The 15,548-nt window shown below is 39.0% G+C and overlaps 2 protein-coding genes across 3 annotated transcripts; both read left to right on the forward strand.

The window, feature by feature from the left end:
• The first annotated feature begins 1,811 nt into the window (after nucleotides 1-1,811).
• LOC115685906 (receptor-like cytosolic serine/threonine-protein kinase RBK2) lies at nucleotides 1,812-8,062 on the forward strand. 2 transcript variants are annotated; one of them, XM_056312135.1, is made up of 9 exons: nucleotides 2,342-2,476; nucleotides 3,427-3,530; nucleotides 3,629-4,000; nucleotides 4,104-4,355; nucleotides 4,452-4,606; nucleotides 5,888-5,967; nucleotides 6,045-6,180; nucleotides 6,258-6,431; nucleotides 7,479-8,062. In XM_056312135.1, exons 1-9 carry the CDS (start codon nucleotides 2,418-2,420, stop codon nucleotides 7,647-7,649), a joined length of 1,503 nt encoding a protein of 500 aa, XP_056168110.1. In that variant the 5' UTR covers nucleotides 2,342-2,417; the 3' UTR covers nucleotides 7,650-8,062. The 2 variants fall into 2 exon arrangements, with proteins under 2 accessions (XP_030466909.2, XP_056168110.1); XM_030611049.2 differs by lacking the exons at nucleotides 2,342-2,476; nucleotides 7,479-8,062 and adding an exon at nucleotides 1,812-2,263 and having other exon boundaries at nucleotides 6,258-6,479.
• Nucleotides 8,063-13,577: 5,515 nt separating this feature from the next.
• LOC115685966 (histidine-containing phosphotransfer protein 1-like) lies at nucleotides 13,578-15,282 on the forward strand. The gene is made up of 6 exons (XM_030611124.2): nucleotides 13,578-13,784; nucleotides 13,889-14,019; nucleotides 14,144-14,212; nucleotides 14,548-14,619; nucleotides 14,779-14,851; nucleotides 14,945-15,282. The coding sequence occupies exons 1-6, from the start codon at nucleotides 13,725-13,727 to the stop codon at nucleotides 14,987-14,989; spliced, it is 450 nt and encodes a 149-aa protein (XP_030466984.1). The 5' UTR covers nucleotides 13,578-13,724; the 3' UTR covers nucleotides 14,990-15,282.
• The last annotated feature ends 266 nt before the right edge of the window (nucleotides 15,283-15,548 follow it).

Genomic DNA, 15,548 nt, shown 5'->3' on the forward strand with positions numbered 1-15,548 from the left:
TACTGGCCATTTGAGGTGATTTTTTTTTTTTTTGGGAAAAATCAAACCCTAAGCTACTCAAGTAGGAGGGAATTTAAAATTTCTTTATTCAATTTGAAACATGGGAAACTATAGAAGTCTTTAAATAGTGGTCCATTATTTTAGGCAGAATTAGGAATTATCGGCAGGTAAGAGTTATTTCAAAGACTCTCGCAATTTGTGATTTTTTTTTAAAGTTGTTTCCATCATCGAGAAGTTCAAAATAATTAGGGTTAATACCAAGAAAATCCCGAAATTGGTACACGTGTGACAAATTTACCATAAATTAGTTTTTTGACCACAAAAACCTCAAACTTGTACATTTATGTCAAATTTACCCTCCATAAGTTTCTATTGAATTTTACCGTCAAATTACTGAGTTCGATAACATATGACAATTGACGGTTGTCCCATTTTGGGGTTTTACCCTCTGTTTCTCACATGTGTACCCGTTTGTGGTTTTTCGCGGTATCAATTCAATTTAACGGAAACTAACGGAGGGTAAATTTATAACAGGTATATCAATTTGGGATTTTTTATTAAATTTGTCACATGTGTACCGATTTAGGGTATTTTGTGGTCAAAAAAATTAGTTTGGAAATTTAGGGTTTTTAGTGAAATTTACCCAAATAATCAAGCACTTATTCGGAAAAGGAGGATTTGTATCGAAGAAATTTGGGTTGCTGCCAAATTTAATGCACTTTTTAACTTTCTTACCTAACACGGCAAAAAGCAAAATCCGAAGAAAGAAGAGGAAGAACAGTAGTACTTGGTGATTAAATTCAGTTACTGTTTTCTTTACCAAAAGAGCTTCATTGCCTTAAATGACTCAGATACACAATGTTTAATGAGAGAGCCAAGGAACAGTAAGAGATTAAACATCTGCCACAGTCTAATTCAATTTGTTGGTGTTCCAAATGAAGATAGAGAGCACTAGCTGACCCATTTATTTCCCTCTATTCCTTCACTGCTTCCATCTGATCAGATTCATAATTTTCTTTCTAAAGTTGCTGAGTTAAGATCTCATATATGTTAAGCAAGTGACAACTTTGTTTGAGCTGGGAAAAGCTAAAGATGAGAAGGCTCAGGATTTGATCATACAAGACATGACATCTCCTTGCCCATAATAATTTGCAGATCCTGCATTAATATCCTAAGATTTTGGTGTCTCTGCATATACTTCACAAGCTCTCTCTCTCTCTCTCTCTCTCTCTGCCAGTGATCATGTAGTTTCTTAGAGACTACTTTAGAGAGAGACGCTTATGAGAGGATTGAAATGGGTTTTGCTATTGAAAGTATTCATAAGATTTGTCTGTTCTTCGACCGTCCGGGTAAAAACAGCTTACGGGGGACCTAAACAACCACCTTTTGGATTGGATTTTCCTTGTGACGTGTGTATTCAGTACTGATAAATTGGATCATTCCTCCTCGTTGAGTATTGTCAACATAGACCCAAATTAAGATACTGGATCATAGGGGCATAATTTAGAAAAGAATTTCCTGACTGGAAACATACCATCAAATCACTATCCATCTTTTTCCTGGAAAATTATTTGATTTTAATTTAAGGTGGCGAGAGCAGGTAAATATTAAATGTCGAGAGCCACCATTAAATGAAAAGAAGCAGCAGCTACATAGAAGGAAAAAAAATTTCGGGCTTACCAAAAGAGAAGAGAGACAAGTGGGTCAAAGCTCAAAACTTGGGGAAAGTACAGATTTACACACGAAAAGAACTGCAGGATTCTTGTCCGAAAGAGACCCAAAAGGTTTGATTTTGGGGTTTACCCTCCAAAAGGGACAACACGTTCCTAAAGCTTAAACGGATACCCGTCTCCTTCTTTCGACGTTCTCTCGTCGAAATCGAAACCAAGAAACCGAAGGACACAGAAAAGGCCAAAAGAAAAAAAAAAGGAAGGAAGGAAAAGAAAGATTAAACAGACAAGAAAGAGAAGAGAAGCAGTACGTTCTTTCGGTGCGTTTGCAAGCGGTTTTAAAGGTGGAGAGCAGAAGTCGCAGCGAAGCATTCAACACCTGTCAACAACCAGCAGAGAGAGAGAGAGAGAGAGAGAGAGAGAGACCCGTCTTTTACATAGTTAACGATAGTGAATCTCTGCCATAGGTAGAGCTTAGTGTGTGTGTGTTTTAACAATATCCATGTCTCTGTTTATGGGTCGATGATGTCCCGGTTTTTCAGCTCAGGATGATTGGCTTCAGAGGCTGAGAGCTTCACATTGGTCTATCTATGGTAAACTCTGCTATATCTCTCTGTGTCTCTCTTCTTCTTCTTCTTTTTGGGTAATTTTATTTTGATGTCTGTTTTGGGCTTTTGATCTCTCTCTTTTTTCCCTTCTTTTTTTCCTTTTTGTCCCTCCTTTCTTTGGCTAGTTGTGCGTTTGTTCATGGCGGAGGTTGCAGCAAGAATGGCACCTCCTACTTTCTTTTTTTCTGGTTATTCACGGTATGCTTTGTCTTCTTCTTCCTTTTCGATCATTTGGGTTATGTCCTGTTAGCTTCTGAATCCATCATTTTTACTTTGTTTTTTGGATGATCCTTTGAGGAGGAAGCATGAGTTCGTCATCTCTCTTTTCTGAATAACCGATCCTTCTCTATACTGTGCTATCGATATCTTCTTGGATATCAGCTGCCACATTTTGTCTTTTATATTTTTGTTTTCCCTTTTGTGGCTAATCCGACCTTAACCTTGGTTATTGGGTTTAAGCTACTTGTTATGAGGTTTAGAAGTTGAGGCCCAGAAAGAAATATGATGTTGTGAGGTTCAGGATGGTTTTTTTGTCGGGAACTACTTTTTATCATTTGTTTGTTTTCTTAAATACCATCCACTTTATGTAATCAGTTTTCTGATTGTTGGATATATGATGCTTTTGAAATTTCCTTTGAATTGTCCCCAGTTACCGTGTGGATGATAGTTATCTGACTCTTGTTTTGCATCTGCATTTTGAATTTAGGAACTTCTTTGCATTTTGATGTAATATAGTTTAGGTCTCTGTAGTATACTCTTGACAAGGGAAGCTCCTATTTTATAGTATCCATTTGGTTTAGGCATATGTTGTCAAACTTTTGCTCGTGGTTGTTCATGCCAACAGCAGCTTTATTTTGCTTTTAATTCTTCAAGCTTTTGTAAGGATCTGCTGCAATTAACCATTAACAGGCTACTGGTTCTTTCAATGTGCATCAGAGATGAATTTTGCAGTTTCGATCAATATGAACTTAAACTGTAAATATGCACGATTGTTCAAAGATAATGATGTCTTGTGTTGTTATTTGGCACACGCTCACCTCCATCCCTCTCCCACATGCATGTCAGAGAAACAAATTAGCAGATTCTATTTTTCCCAAGTTTCCATATTTTCCAGCTCTCTTTTGATCTTGCATTTGTAATATTGTTAGGCATCGTGATGTGGATTATGGCAGAAGGCCCGTGAAGATACTGATAGATCCAGTAAAGCAAAAAAAGCGACATGCTGCATTAGCTTCCTCTGCTTCTGCACAAGGTAGCAGATTGTAAAGCTTGTCCTTGCTTGATTATTGCTTCATCGTGTCGCTGCATTTTCTCTGTCTCAGTGTCATGCTTCTGCTACTTGATTGTTAGATTTGAGACTTTTAGACATGGAAAAGGAAAAACTCGATGAGTCATCCCCAAGAGGAGTAATAGAAGCCTGCATCAGAAGCTTGGAACCAGAAGCAGAACCTCCCAAGGAAAAAAGCGAGGAACAGGAAACTCACTGCTCAAATTCAAGGGCACTTTCTCACTGGATCAAATTTTTCACTTTGTGGAAGAGAAAATCAATCAAACGGTTAGCCTCTTTTCCTCCCCTTGCCGTGCCGAAACTATCCAAGAGAAAGAGCAGGAGCATTACAGAGAACATAACTCCTGTGTTGAGTGATATATACAACTTCAAGTCCTCGTTGGTGCATTTCACCTTTTCTGAACTACAAATGGCAACCAACTACTTTAGCCACGGTTTGTAGTTTTATCGATGAATTTAACGCATTAGTAGTGCTTCTAGAGACCGATTTCTTTTCTATATGATCATCAAAGTATGAGGTGCCTAACTTATATGCAGAAAACTTAATTGGCAAGGGTGGATATGCTGAAGTATACAAGGGGTGTCTAAAAAACGGACAGTTGGTTGCGGTGAAGCGGCTGAACAAAGGAACAGCAGATGAAAGGATCGCAAGTTTTCTATCTGAATTGGGCACCATTGCCCATGTAAATCACCCTAACATTGCTAAGTTGATTGGGTGCGGAGTGGAAGGAGGAATGCACATCGTATTTCAATTATCTGCTCTAGGAAGTTTAGGATCTGTTCTTCATGGTGGGTTCATGCCTTATGCAATGAAGCTCTCGACTTTTCTTCCCTTTTTGCATACAATTTGTAAAGTTTTCTTTGCCCTTGTATCACACTTTCCAGGATCAAAGGCTAATCTAGGATGGGATAAAAGATATAAAATTGCCCTAGGAACCGCAGATGGTCTTCTTTATCTTCATGAAAGTTGTCAGAGGCGAATCATCCACAGAGATATCAAGGCTGATAACATCCTTCTTGCCGAGGATTTCGAACCTCAGGTATATATCGAATGGAGTGGACAATACGGTTTCAATGTTTTGGCCAACATTTGCATTGTTTTAATGGCCTATATTGTCAGAGTGGAAAAAGAATCCTTACAAGGCAAAGTTGTTTTGATGACTTATATGGTCGGGTTCATAAGCTACATTCATTTACAAAAGCACATTTTCATGGTGCATCACTACTTTGATTAGTCTTGAAAATGTTTCTCAGTGTTAATTCTTTCTTATGAGCAATTGACAACTTGGAGGCAATTAATTTTCACATCCGCACATGCACGTATTAATTAATGTATATATGTGTCTATACTACATGCATGTGTGTATACGTATGCAAATTAAATAGCTGGAAGAGGACTGCCAGCTGCATCAGTGCCTTAATGTGTGCTAAAATGTCCATCATAAAGAATCCACTGGGGAAGATAGCAATGCAAAGTTACCAAAATAGTTGAACTTGAGCTCTTCAGAATTAGCGATTTTGCTTAGAAAGCTAATTTTTGGACCGGTCGCACTCTCGGTTTCTTATTAATATTCCTATTTATTAGCAAACATTCATGCAGAAAAATACATACCAATCGACATAGTATTCAAACTTCGATTATACTATGTGTGCTTTTCTTGATAATTAAAGCAATTAGAGCCTATAACTCTGGCTCTGTGACTTTAAGTATGGACTAGTCCGCTAGAGTTGACGTGTGTTCTGCCTCCGTAGTTTTACTTAGTACTTTGACGATCATTTTAGGAAGCATTTGACTTTTGCAGAATAGACTGCATTCGGTTTCCAACTTTGCAGTGCAAAGCCTTTACTTTGTAGGTGGCAAAAGGCTGCATTTCAGCTTATGTATGTAGGAACAGTTAAATAGCTTTTCTTTGGTAAGCCAATTGCGTATCCCAATGTTCTCTGCCTCAAATTTCATGAGGTAGTGAGAAATTCACATCCTAGATAGATGTCAATGCCCCTATTGTGTAACGCTTCTGCTGTCGATCTTCAGTTTCATTCTTGTCTTTGAACTGATTTTGTCATTTGAAACGGATGAAATGAAAATAGGTCAATGTCGCTTTTGTAATCATCTGCAAATTGATCACGAGATGCAACGGCAGATGACTTTCTTTTTTTGGGCCATCAACAGCAGATGACTTTGTCTATTTCTATCCCTTATAAAAGCCCATTTTGTCCTTTTGCAAGTCTAATTTATATTGTTCTGTTGTCTATGTGAAGTTGTTTTGCAACTCCTCCTATCTCTTGGTCATTGATTTACTAATTACTGTTATTGTTTACAGATATGTGACTTTGGGCTTGCCAAATGGCTACCAAAACAGTGGACTCACCACAATGTGTCCAAATTTGAAGGAACATTTGGGTCTGTAAGCCTTAAGCTTATTACTTTCAACTAGCTAAATGTTGCCATCCGATTCTCATCCAGATATATACTGACAGCTACTTTGCCCCTGAGTACTTCATGCACGGGATAGTGGATGAGAAGACTGATGTATATGCCTTTGGGGTTCTGCTTTTGGAGCTCATTACCGGGCAAAAAGCATTGGATCATCTAGGAAGAAGCGTAGTTCTTTGGGTAAATCCATCTTCTGTCCGGTGGTCACATTTGATAATGTCCTTATGAAGTTAGTATAATCCCATTCACCCTCGCAGGCAAAACCTCTTCTGGATGACAATGTTATTGAGGATCTCATTGATCCTTCCCTTGGTGATGATTACAACTCCGACGAAATGGATCGTGTGATAATGACTGCTTCGTTGTGTATTGAGCAGTCTCCTATTCTACGTCCTCGAATGAATCAGGCAAGCCTGTTTCCCGAGACTCGCGTCTCAAACTTATCTTTAACCTCGCAAAAGTAATTAGCAACCATCTGACGAGAATCTTTGTGTGTATGATTACCTTTACCATTTGTTAGATGCATGATACTTATCCTTTTTTCAACTGTAGATAAATGAAATACAGAAGTGGGAAAAGATTAATGACATATGAATTACTATATAACCTTTAAACATAAAAACAAAGCAGCGGATTTATCTAATGTGGTCGATATGGAAAGTTTACCATCTTAATGATTTCTATCAAACACGATTACTCAAATTCTATGATTATCTCCTGATAGGGAAAGATCATTATCCGAAATTGATCTGTAGTGGAAACGCAGTTTTGACATGTTGGTGATAGTTTTGTGGGAGAAAACCACTCGGGTTCTCTGGTTGTGATGTCTAGGCATTAAGTCTTTGGTGATAGTTTTGTGGGAGAAAACCATTCGGGTTCTCTGGTTGTGATGTCTAGGCATCAAGTCTTGTGAAACATGAGAAAATTGGGGGATAGGGATTTCAATATTTTCTATGATCTTCATTCACACTATGGTGAATTTCTGCCTCTCATTTGTCTGCGAAAATAGGCCAAAGGATGAGCCCATACATTAGTTGTGTTGCACATTTCCTCAATTTCCTCATTATTTATCATTGTTTTTTTTTTGGGTTGATTGCTTTTCTTTTAAAGAATATCTTGGGTGTTTCAGCCTGAATAATAAGCTCAGCATTTTGTTATATGTCAATGTCTCTGTTGTGAAAAAGGATGAGAAAGACTTTCCAGTTCAAAATTTAGTCCCATGATGCATCCTTTCTAGTTTGGGCATGTTTTGACAGATGACGGCATTTATATCACTCCTTACTTACTGGGGAGATGTTAACTTTTCAGTTTTCAGCTCTCAATGAAGCTGTTGCTGCCTTTTCTAGATATTGATCGACTCACTCTCTCTCTCTCTCTCTCTCTCTCTCTCTCTCTCTCTCTCTCTCTCTCTCTCTCTCTCTCTACCTATTTGCGCGATTGTATGTGGTAACTTCTCGTGTCATTCTGCTGGAATGCAGGTCGCCATATTGCTGAGAGGAGAAAGTTTCATCTCGGAGTGTACAGAAGAAGGTCAGAGGCGTTCCCTCCAGAGAACCTACTCCGAAGAGCTCCTGGACGCGCAAGAATACAACTCGACGAGGTATTTGAGCGATCTCAAACACCACAAGGAGGTGGCTTTGAGCTCTTGACACCAACCGTTCACATCACATCACATATTTGACCAATTAGCATTAGTTAAATAGAACTTTTTTTCCGAGCCGGAGAGTGTTTAAGAGTCCCCTAGTAATGTGATGGATTTTGTGCTGTTATTTCATGGCATATGAGCCCATTTATGATCTTCAACACACAGGCCCTGGGTGAGGTCCCGGATCATAGTGAATCCTAATCCGTCATTTAGTTCTTATACGGGAATATGATTCTCTCCAGTCAAATTCCCGGAAATACATGAGATGAAACTATTTCTTGAGGACACTTAACTCTCCCTAGGCTCTTACAGACTTTTCCTTTTGTGTATATATGTCTCAATTAGGACATGTGGGATATTGTAATATGAAGCTGTGGTGTAACTTATCAGAACATAGAGAACAGGATTTTGAGCAAATTTTGTTTCTTTATGGTGTAAGTCCTTGTCTTATTCCTTTTCTGCATTGCACTTGCAGGAGCTGATATTTGAGAATTTGGCGATTTCTATCTAGCTAGGTTCGGGTCCATAAGCAGTGACAATTGTAAATAACATGTGTCATGAACTTCCATATAAAGCTGCGTATATCAGGAGGAAATAAGAGCTATCACTAACACACTGCAGTCGCAGCAGAAACTAGTGTCGGCCACTAGTGTCGTTGCTCTGTTTATCCATTTCCTTTGGATACTCTGGCAACATTCTCTGTGAGCTATAAATGCTGGTGAATCTGGAAATCCAATTCCGGACCCAGTTGAAATGTTGTCCTGCACAAACAAAGAATCAAACTAGACGAAAAAACATAAGAAAGCTCTGAGCATACTAGAACATGTCTGCTCAATTATTTGGAACAACAGTGTCCTACTCCTAAAGTGGTCCTTCTGTATATGTCGTTAGGTGGCATCCTTTTTCGAACTACCGCGCACGAGGTTGAATTCACTTCTCCGGTCGGGTCATAGGCAAGTTGTTCGAGCCGGATTCGGATTGTGAGAGCCTGCGAGAGCAAAAACTGACTTCTTAGACGGGCTCGAACTGTCGTGGGTCGTGCACCGGAACGCCGGATGATGCGACGCTCGCGTGGTATTTATCAAAGCAGTAATTCACACAGTTACTCGATCTATGATGGACCAGATCGAGACAAGAAATTCCCTTAGAAATTCCCAGACTCGCGGTACTATATCAGGGTCTTAGGCGTGCCTGAGCAGTCCTGTCTACTTGTAACATTGGAGACTTTTCAAAGATCATGTTGGGCCTGAGGATCAAGAATTAAAGAGGGGAAAGTGGGACAGAAAGCACAAGCCTTTGTCGTTTAACAGCTTGCAGCGTCGTATTCCGAAGCAGGGTTTTGATGGTTTGGGGTCCCGCCCCCCCCCCCCCCCACATGAGCCCAAGGTGCAAGTAAACGACAAGCCCTCATGCTAGGGTTTGCTAGGCATATTCTCATCTGCCGAGGAATTTCCCCGACAAATAAATAAGCTTTTCGAGCACCCGATTAATCTAATTAACTTTAAAATGTGCGAAATAGCGGTTCTCGATGCACATAGCTCCTGCAAACTGACATCGTGGCGATACACAAGTTGGGGGGTTAGGGTTCAGGTCTCGAACGAGAAGAGCATGCTTTGCGTTCGAGCAGTCCCGTGCAAGTTATCGTTAACGGGCAATTCAATATAGGAACTTGTAGAGAAAATCATCATTGAGATACCTTTATCCATCTATCTTTCATTCGAGAAACGTTTCGAAAATTTGTACTACGAAAACTCAACTGATGATCATATTTTATGATCTAATTTCTTAGAAAACCCCAAACTTTAAGTTCAATTCCAAATCCGTCCCAAACTTTTTTTTTCAAAAAAAAAAAATCTCAAACTTTTACTCAAATTCCAAATCTGCCCCTGTGTTTAAAAATCGCTACTAGTTTCTTCAAAATGTTGATCAATCAGAGATTCATCATCAGAACTCCCGTCTTCGTCGACACCCTCATTTTCGTGTGGAATAACAATAGTCTATGGAGATTGATTACCTTGAAGAAACCACGGCAACTTTTGGACACGTGAGCAGATTTAGAAAAAGAGTAAAAAATTAAGGATTCTTTTAGACAAAAAAATTCAAGATAGTATTAGGGTTAAACCTAAGTTAGGATTCTTTTTCTAAAGGAATTAGCCCTACAAAATTATAGTGCTGATTATATTATGGCTAGTCTTAAGAACATGGGATTTCAATGCAAGATTCGAAGTATTGATGAAGACTACGAGGAACGTGGTGACAATAGTACCATTCTTTTGTTGCTTTGTCCAATTTGGTTAATTTGGAAAAACGCAAAAAGGAGCAGCTCTAGCTCTAGCTCTAGCTCTAGCTCTAGCTCTAGGTGTCGTACCATTAACATATCTTATTTGGAGAATTATTGGTGCCATCTTTTTGCTAGATAATGGGTTTCAATGGCCTCGAAATCAACTACTGCTATTTCTTGGAAAATGACGCAAAACAAAAGTGCAAAACAAAAAGTTTTAAATTTCCCCTCTTCTTTTTATCAAAAGAAGGAACAATGACATAATCAGTTCTAAAATTTTGGTCCAATATATAATTTGATATCTGAATTTTTAATTTATTTAATATAATCTCTTAACTTTAGCTTAATGTTCAATATGATCTTTAAACTTTTAATTAGTTCAATGTGGTCCTTAGACTTTTGATACATGTTTAATATAATCCCTGAACTATATGAAAATGTTCAATAAAATACCTTAACTTGAATTAATGGAAAGAGTACATTGAAAATTTTCATATTATTCAGGGACTAAATTGAACATGTACCAAAAGTTCAGGGATAACATTAAATAAATTAAAAGTTCAAGGATCACATTATACATTGGATTAAAGTTCAAGGACTACATTGAATAAATTAAAAGTTCAGGGACCACATTATACATTGGGCCAAAGTTTAGGGACTGTGTGTCTTATTTTCCTTTAAACGAATATCAAATTTTACAAAATTTCTCAACCAAATTTTAAATTTTCCCTCTTATTTTGTAAAAAGATTATCAAAGTTTACAAAAATTTTCAACCAAAATTTTACACATGTAGCATGAGAACCATACTTCGTGATGGAAAAAAAGTTATTACATGTCAAATTGCAATTATTTCTCTAACAAAAAGTGCGAAAGGCAAGGGGAAATATAAAGAGCACGAGTAGAGAAGCGAATGTCGGAACTGCAGTCTCTTTCGATCCATTTTGACTTCTGACTTCTGAGTATGTTGTCCGAAAAGTCATTTTTTCCTGGTATTTGGCCGAAACCAAAAAAAATGAACTATAAAATATTTTTCGTCGTTCAATATGAAAAATTTAATTGAGTTTCCTAAATAGATTTACACTATTCAGGCGCTAGTAATTTGTGACAACCGGAGAAATGGGTCTCATGTCCAGTCTCGATGGACCCCAATCAGGGCGCGGGGGATTGGGGCGTGGGCACTTGGGTTTCAGGCCCAACCTCGATTGACCCAAGCTCAAGCATCGGGATCTCATACCTGACCTCGATGGACCCAAGCACGGCCTTTGTGGACCCAAGCTTGGGTGTTGGGGATCCGAGCTCTGGTATCGAGACCTCACGCTCAGCCTTTGTGGGCCCGGGTTCGGGTGCTAGGGCATTGGGTATGGGCATCGAGCTCGGCCTCGATTGACCGGATGCGGGCGACAGGAGCTCGGGTATCGACACCAAGTCCAAGGGTTGCCCTGGATGGACTCGGGCCCCAGGGATACGAGCACCGGCATTGAGGTCGTTAGCCCGGGCACCAAAGATCTGGTTTTGGATGTCGGGGACCCGAGAACCAACGTTGGGTTTCCGTACCCAAGCATAGAGTTTCGGATCAAGCGTTGATTCCTGGTCATATCGTGGAAAATGATTTTCCGATATTTGAAGAGCAAATTATTTTCTTAGATTTAAGCTAACTCATTTCCAATCATTTTCCTAAGCGAATCAAACGCCGAAAAATGAGGAAAATATTTTTCGCGAAACGAACGGAGTCTAAATCAAAGGTTCCGTTTTGTGTCTGTGAAAGCCCAAAAAGTGGGTTGGCCTAATTATAAGATGACCACGAAATTTCGAGACCGATTTTTGTTAAAAGTGGATCTCTTAAGATTCGTGTCTCATGAAAGTAATTCATTATATGCTAGAAAGAGGTACAATTCTGTGCGTGAGAAAGTGATCTAAGATGTTTTCGGACGATAAAGAAAAAAATTCAAACCGTCGTTTTCTGGTGCACGATGGGCACATCACAAAGTCCTTCAGAAACGTAATAATGCGAAAGTGGAATTGAATCAGATGCCACATTGTAAGGTCCCTCTTTGAAGCACCCTGCTTTCAACACACTGCTGCAATCCTGGTTCCATCCATAAAAACACCGCAACGAGGAGCCCCTCTTACCTGATGCCCTCACCTCGTGACAAGTGGCTAACGTGCATTTTGTGCACGCGACAGAAGTTCGACACCTCCGTCCGAAGAGATCGCCAATACCAGCACTCTTCTAGATGGAGATCACTGACACCAATTCTTTATCGTGGGAATTTTCTTACACAGATGACATGCTCATCATATCTCTAAGAAAGAGCTCGAGTCCGACTCCGTCAATATATCTAATCGAATCTATTTTCACTAAAAAACTTAAGCCAATGAATTACGGGCTAATTGAGATACATTAAATACTTCGCACCGCATTAATTCTTCAAGGTGAGACTTTACTGACACTTTTGCGAGAAATATAAACAGTGCCTTTTGAAAATACAGTAAATTGAAGAAGCCGTTTCACTTCCAATTTTTCTCCTCAGTGGTTTTTAAACTGGGGAAAGTTTAGCTACTTAAACGTGTGAAATTCTTCATAAAAATTTCACATCTCTGGTCAAAACAAAAACCAGAAAGCTGAGAAAGCACTCCATTACCAGGCAAATGAAACCTATTTAAATTCATTCTTGACTGCATGGAGATCAAGAAACCTCAAGATTTTGTAATTCTCTAAGCTCATTGACTACACATTCTTCTTCCAATCAGACAACATCGGCGCCACAAACGACAGAAGATACGAAAAAGATAAAGAAAAAAAAAGAGGCAGCAATTTTGATGAGAGAGAATCTCGAAAAGACTGAAAGCATAGGCGTGAAAATAAGGGATAAGGGGGAGCAAAAAGCTAAGAGACAGTAGGTAGATACTGAAAATGATAGGTGCTTTGCCCATCTCCACCTACAAGTCCAATTTTTTTTTTTTCTGCTTTTACTTGTTTTTCACTGTAAGGGTTACCAATGCAGAAAGAGGTGTCAGAGTTCACCATTTGTTGCTTGCTGTAGCAGTTTCTTTCCTCCATTCTCTGCCCTTGATAAAGAAACAAAAACCTCCAAAGAAATTCTCACATGCATAGGGAAAGGTGACAGATGGCAATTTTAGTTTCATGGTCATGTTTAAAGATGCCACTTTCTTCCCTTTCTGCCTTAAGGGGAGCATTTTTTTCTAATTTCTTGCCACTTGGACAATTTTTAGTTCAGTCCAGAAGTTGATCACCACATGTTCTGAACTCATAAATCAATAAGATATCACAGACTTCCACATGCTGGTTTAATATTTTTTGGGTACATTAGTAATTGTCTCTTCTTTCGGTAAATGTACATTGGTAATTGTCTAATGCACTTGACAGCTAAAAAGACTCAAACCAAATAGAGAGAACAAGAAAGAAAGCAGAATAAACAGAGAGAGAGAGAGAGAGAGAGAGTCATCATAATTACTGAAAGAGAAAGATGATAAGGTGAATGACTGGGATGGTCATGGTATCAAGCTTCGGATCTTCTGATAGCTCTTGTTTTGGACTGTATCTAAAAGTATTGGTGTTATTATGAGAATGATATAGTTAAAAGAAACAAAGCAGACACCGCCTGACAAGAGTGACTGCATACACTGTATGAGACAAGCCCCTCCTTCGGAATCTTACTTATATACTCACCCACCCTCAAAGTTCAGTTCAGTGCCATTCTAAAACCAACGCAAATAAACCTTTTTCTGGGTGTCCACGGCTTTTAAATGAATGAGAAATCTCTGAAACTATAACAATGGATGTAGCTCAGTTGAAGAGGCAGTTATTTGCGTACACCGCTCTACTATTTCATGAGGTGAGAACAGCAAAAGTTTGCTCTTTTTCTTCTTTTTTTTCTTCTTTTTTTCGAAGAGTACCCTCAAAGAATGAGTTTCTCTCCTTTTTTTGGCTGGTGAGAAGGGATTTCTGGATGAGCAGTTCACTCAGCTTCAGCAACTGCAAGATGAGAACAACCCGGACTTTGTTGTGGAGGTGGTGTCACTGTTCTTTGATGACTCTGAGAGGCTTCTCAATGAGCTGGCCAAAGCACTGTGAGATTTATTTTCATCATCCGAATGGGTTCCAATTTTCCAATACCCTTTTTAACACATCATCTCCTCAAATAAAATCAGAAAAATTTATGCATTTCTTATCTTTTCCTTTTTGTATGTTTAGAGATCAGCAGAATATTGATTTCAAGAAGGTGGATGCTCATGTGCATCAGCTGAAAGGCAGCAGCTCCAGGTACTCGTCATTTTCAAAGGACAGTTCCTTTCTTTCTTTTAGCATACTAAACTATTTGCTTATAACAGCAAAATCATGAGCAGTTTGAGCAACAGTCGCCCTTTCCCATTAGTCCTCACGGCAATTCTTGTATAATGAACATGTTCCATTAGATGTTTGTCCAAGGTCTTTTCTGGTCCAAACAGAAGATCTCCTTTGGAAAAAGAATGAACAAAAAAAGAATAGTAAAAGTAGAAACTCGTGTGGTCATGCATACAACCACGGCTATGTTCAGGAATGATGGCTCTTCCAATTTCCAAGTCCTGAGCGAGATGAATTGTTCTTTGGAATTACAGCATCGGTGCGCAGAGAGTTCAAAGAGTCTGCATTGCCTTCCGCAACTACTGCCAGGACAAGAATGTCGAAGGGTGAGTGAGTCCCTCCTCATCTCCAACATGACATTAGTGGGAAAAATACAAGATCTACTTCACAATCTCACCATGCAACATAGTTTAAGTTTTTGATAATGATGATCCATTTTCAAACGGTCCTACTTAAGTGGCCGCTTATGTTTCCTCGTTGTGCAGGTGCCTGAAATGTCTGCAACAAGTGAAGCATGAGTTTTCCCTGGTTAAGAATAAGCTTGAGACCCTGTTCAATGTAAGCATCAAGTAGAAGATCCTATTGTTGCCAAATCATTTCTCCAATTTCTTTAATTACTCAGAAGTCTTAATGTTCTGTTTGGTTAATTAGCTGGAGAAGCAGATTTTGGCAGCTGGTGGGTCACCTCCTACGTAATGAAGTGCGAATGGATTTAGCAAATTTTACAAGAATGAAGAAATGTGACTATGAGTCCATTATTTTTTGCTCTTATTCGAGGAGTAACGGTCCTTTATTTGTTTTCCCTCATAACCCATTTTCAGCAAGAACTTGGGTGGTTGCATCAGCTTTCGATCTTCGCTTGTGGCAATATCCAAATCTATGAGTAATCAGAAAAGAACAACGTGAATAAACTCTGCATTGCTCTTATCAGACTTGCGCTTTGTCTATGTATTGTTTTAGCAATAAAATTGACCGCATCTTGTTTCCTACTTGTTGAAAAGAGGAAAAATAAAAACGCTCGCATTCCATTTCGGTTGCACAAGGTAATATTTTGTGTATCACCCAGTCACGAAAAGCCTACATGAAGTGAAGTTTGTATGCTTACAAAGAGGAAGGGGAAAAGGTACTGATCTCTAGAAGATGATTACATGGCTTCGAGGACAGCAATCTAATGTTTTGACCTCCTTTTGGACAGTGACCTTGATTATCCTCCCTCTCAGATGTTAATATTCAGAATCTAAAGTCTTTCTTCCAT

Source organism: Syzygium oleosum, unplaced genomic scaffold, assembly GCF_021117445.2.
Source record: "Syzygium oleosum isolate NSW1041296 unplaced genomic scaffold, Sole_v2.1 Sole_v2.06, whole genome shotgun sequence".
NCBI classification, from domain to species: Eukaryota; Viridiplantae; Streptophyta; class Magnoliopsida; order Myrtales; family Myrtaceae; genus Syzygium; species Syzygium oleosum.